The sequence below is a fragment of the Entelurus aequoreus genome, linkage group LG10, assembly GCF_033978785.1.
Source record: "Entelurus aequoreus isolate RoL-2023_Sb linkage group LG10, RoL_Eaeq_v1.1, whole genome shotgun sequence".
In the NCBI taxonomy this organism is placed as follows: Eukaryota; Metazoa; Chordata; class Actinopteri; order Syngnathiformes; family Syngnathidae; genus Entelurus; species Entelurus aequoreus.
Genome location: NC_084740.1, coordinates 61,010,365 through 61,015,364, shown reverse-complemented (window position 1 = coordinate 61,015,364; position 5,000 = coordinate 61,010,365). Strand labels below are relative to the sequence as shown.

The 5,000-nt window shown below is 28.0% G+C and overlaps 1 protein-coding gene across 1 annotated transcript in view; it reads left to right on the top strand.

Moving 5' to 3' along the window:
• kitlga (kit ligand a) overlaps positions 1 to 5,000 on the top strand; it is a 115,226-nt gene that overhangs the window by 310 nt on the left and 109,916 nt on the right. Inside the window, exon 1 of the mRNA XM_062061344.1 lies at positions 1 to 2. This exon is cut by the window's left edge and continues 310 nt beyond it. Coding sequence (XP_061917328.1) covers positions 1 to 2 — 2 coding nt within the window. The remainder of the gene's footprint in view (positions 3 to 5,000) is intronic.

Here is a 5,000-nt window from a genome sequence, read left to right as displayed (position 1 = left end):
AAGTAAGTCTCCTCCACTCTGACCAGGGATCGACCCACTATCGATCGTCCTGCAAATGCGCCTTTTGACGCTTGTTGCGCGCGCACGCGAGAGCGCTCCCGGTCTTGCCTCGGAAGCGCGCTTTCTGGGTGGGGATCGATACTTTTTGGTTGCTGGTGCGCGCCCGCAGACTGCAACTTTTCTCCGCAGGTGTTTTCGATTAGAGACGCGCGGCTGCACAGGAGCTCCACGGCTTGGTGGTAATGCGCCTGCGCACACGGCGGCAGCCTGGCGGAGGGCGGCCCGTCACACTTACTGCTGAGTCCAGGCTCGGTGATGGAGGTCGCTGGACCTTCTGGACAACTTTGGTGTCAACACCAGTTGCTCACTCAGAGGAGAACCTCTTAGTTGGTAGAAGAAGGCCATTGGTCTTCTCTGGGAACTTGCATGGTCACATATGAACTCTGACGTGCCTCTTTGCAGAAAGATGGCAGCAGCAGCAACACCTGCCTTGCATGAACAATGGCACTACAATCTATTATTAGTAGTATTATTGTTGTTGTTGTTGTTGTTATTGTTGTTGTTGTTGCACATATATCAGCCACCTGTCCTGGCGGGCTGCACCTGTGTGCGCCACAGGGGAGTTTGAAGTGGCTGCAGGTGTACAAGCAGGAGAGAGTGAATGCTGGAGCCTACTTTAGGCCAGCAGGGAGCGCCACATTGTTGTTGTTGTTGTTGTTGTTGTTGTTGTTGTTGTTGTTGTTGTTGTTGAGCGCGACTGCAAAGATATTGATGAATAGTCCAAGGATGTGGCTAAATGACAGCACTGGGAGAAAGAGGCGAGGAACACTTGAATGGGACAATAGATAAAGAAGGTGAGAAACATTTGAACGGCACAGAAACAAGTGCACGCCCGCAATCACCGATAAACAATAGGATGTATATATATAAAAATATATATATATTATATATATATATATATATATATATATATATATATATATATATATATATATATATATATATATATATGTATATATATATATATATATATATATGTCTATATGTATATATATATATAATATATATATATATATATATATATATATATATATATATATATATATATATATATATATATATATATATATATATATATATATATATATATATATATGTCTTAATACCGTGGTAGAGCGTAATATGTATGTGTGGGGAAAAAATCACAAGACTATTTCATCTCTACAGGGCCTGTTTCATGAGGGGTTTCCTCAATCCCCAGGAGATCATCGAAAATCTCCTGAGGATTGAGGAAACCCCTCATGAAACAGGCATGTAGAGATGAAATAGTCTTGTGATTTTTTTCCCACACACACATATATATATATATATATATATATATATATATATATATATATATATATATATATATATATATATATATATATATGTGTCTTAATTAGATTATCCAAAAAAATAGTGCTCAATACCGTGGTAGAGCGTAATATGTATGTGGGAAAAAAATCACAAGAGTATTTCATCTCTACAGGCCTGTTTCATGAGGGGTTTCCTCAATCCTCAGGAGATCATCGAAAATCTCCTGAGGATTGAGGAAACCCCTCATGAAACAGGCCTGTAGAGATGAAATAGTCTTGTGATTTTTTCCCCACACATATATATATATATATATATATATATACATATATATAATTAGGGCTGCAACAACTAATCGATTAAATTGATTAAAATCGATTATAAAAATAGTTGCCGATTAATTTAGTCATCGATTCGTTGGATCTATGCTATGCACATGCGCAGAGGCTTTTTTATTATTTTTTTATTTTTAATAAACCTTTATTTATAAACTGCAACATGTACAAACAGCTGAGAAACAATAATCAAAATAAGTATGGTGCCAGTATGCTGTTTTTTTCCAATAAAATACTGGAAAGGATAGAAATGTATTTTGTCTCTTTTATCCGATTATTAATCGATTCATCGAAGTAATAATCGACAGATGAATCGATTATCAAATTAATCGTTAGTTGCAGCCCTAATATATATATGATGTGGATATACAGTATATGATGTGGTTATATATGATAAATATGTGATATGGAAATATATGATATGGACATAGATGATCTATGTCAGTGGTTCTCAAATGAGGGTACGCGTACCCCTGGGGGTACTTGAAGGTATGCCAAGGAGTACGTGAGATTTTTTAAAAATATTCTAAAAATAGCAACAATTCAAAAATCCTTTATAAATATATTTATTGAATAATACTTCAACAAAATATGAATGTAAGTTCATAAACTGAGCATCAAATCAAGTAGACTATTCCATTCATTACAATGCAACAATGCAATATTCAGTGTTGACAGCTAGATTTGTTGTGGACATGTTCCATAAATATTGATGTTAAAGATTTCTTTTTTTGTGAAGAAATGTTTGGAATGAAGTTGATGAATCCAGATGGATCTCTATTACAATCCCCAAAGAGGGCACTTTAACTTGATGATTACTTCTATGTGTATACATCTTTATTTATAATTTAATCACTTGTTTATTTTTCAACACGTTTTTAGTTATTTTTATATCTTTTTTTCCAAATAGTTCAAGAAAGACCACTACAAATGAGCAATATTGTGCACTGTTATACAATTTAATAAATCAGAAACTGATGACATAGTGCTGTATTTTACTTCTTTAGCTCTTTTTTTTTCAACCAAAAATGCTTTGCTCTGATTAGGGGGTACTTGAATTAAAAAAAATGTTCACAGGGGGTACATCACTGAAAAAAGGTTGAGAACCACTGATCTATGTAATATTGATATATATGATATGATATATATATGATATGAATTAATATGATGTGGATATATATGATCTATATGATATGGATATACAGTATATGACATGGATATATATATGATATAATAATAATACCTGGGATTTATATTGCGCTTTTCTAAGTACCCAAAGTCGCTTTACATGTAGAACCCACCATTCATTCACACCTGGTGGTGGTAAGCTACTTTCATAGCCACAGCTGCCCTGGGGTAGAGTGACGGAAGCGTGGCTGCAATTTGCACCAACAGCCCCTCCGACCACCACCTATGGTTCATCATTCAATTCACCGGTGTGAGCGGCACCGGGGGCAAGGGTGAAGTGTCCCGCCCAAGGACATAACGGCAGCGATTTTTTTTTTTTTTGATGGTAAGAGGCGGGGAGAGAACCTGCAACCCTCAGGTTTCTGGCATTGTTGCACTACCCACTACGCCATGCCGCCCCATATATATGAATATATATGATATATATGATGTTGATATATATGATGTTTATACAGTATGATATGGATATATACTGTATGATATGTATATGATGTGGATATATATGATGTATATACAGTATGATATGCATATATACTGTATGATATATATATATATGATGTGGATATATAATATATATGATATGGATATATATGTTATTGATATTGATATATATATATATATATATATATATATATATATATATATATATATATATATATATATATATATATATATATATATATATATATGATATGAATATATATGATATATATGGTATGGATATATATGATGTGGATATATATATATGATGTATATGATATGGATATATAATATACATGATGTGGATATATATGATATATATACAATATGATATGGATATATACTGTATGATATACATGTTATGGATATATATGATGTTGATATTTATGATGTGGATATATATGATATATATATATCCACATCATATATATATATATATATATATATATATATATATATATATATATATATATATATATATATATATATATATATATATATGTATATATATATATATATATGTATATATATATATATATATATATATATATATATATATATATATATATATATATATATATATGTATATATATATATATATATATATATATATATATATATATATATATATATATATATATATATAGTATATATATATATATATATGATGTGGATACATATGATATATATACAGTATGATATGGATATATGCTGTTATATATATATATATATATATATATATATATATATATATATATATATATATATACATACATATATATATATATATATATATATATATATATATATATATATATATATATATATATATATATATATATAAATAACAGCATATATATATATATATGTATGTATATATATATATATATATATATATATATATATATATATATATATATATATATATATATATGTATATATATATATATATATATATATATACATATATATACTGTATATATATAAATATGATGTGGATATATATGATATATATGCAGTATGATATGGATATATGCTGTATGATATATATATATATATATATATATATAAATATGATGTGGATATATATGATATATATACAGTATGATATGGATATATGCTTTATGATATATATATATGATGTGGATATATATGATATACATGTTATGGATATATATGATGTGGATATATATGATGTACATGTTATGGATATATATGATGTGGATATATATATATATATATATATATATATATATATATATATATATATATATATATATATATATATATATATATATATATATATATATATATATATATATATATATATATATATATATATATATATATATATATATATATACACACATATATATATATGATGTGGATATATATATATATGATGTGGATATATATATATGATGTGGATATATATATATATATATATATATATATATATATATATATATATATATATATATATATATATATATATATATATATATATATATATATATATATATATATATATATATATGTATATATATGATGTGGATATATATGATATATATATGATGTGGATATATATGATTTATATATATATGCTCTGGACCAGGATATAAATACAGCAAGTTAAAAATGGCA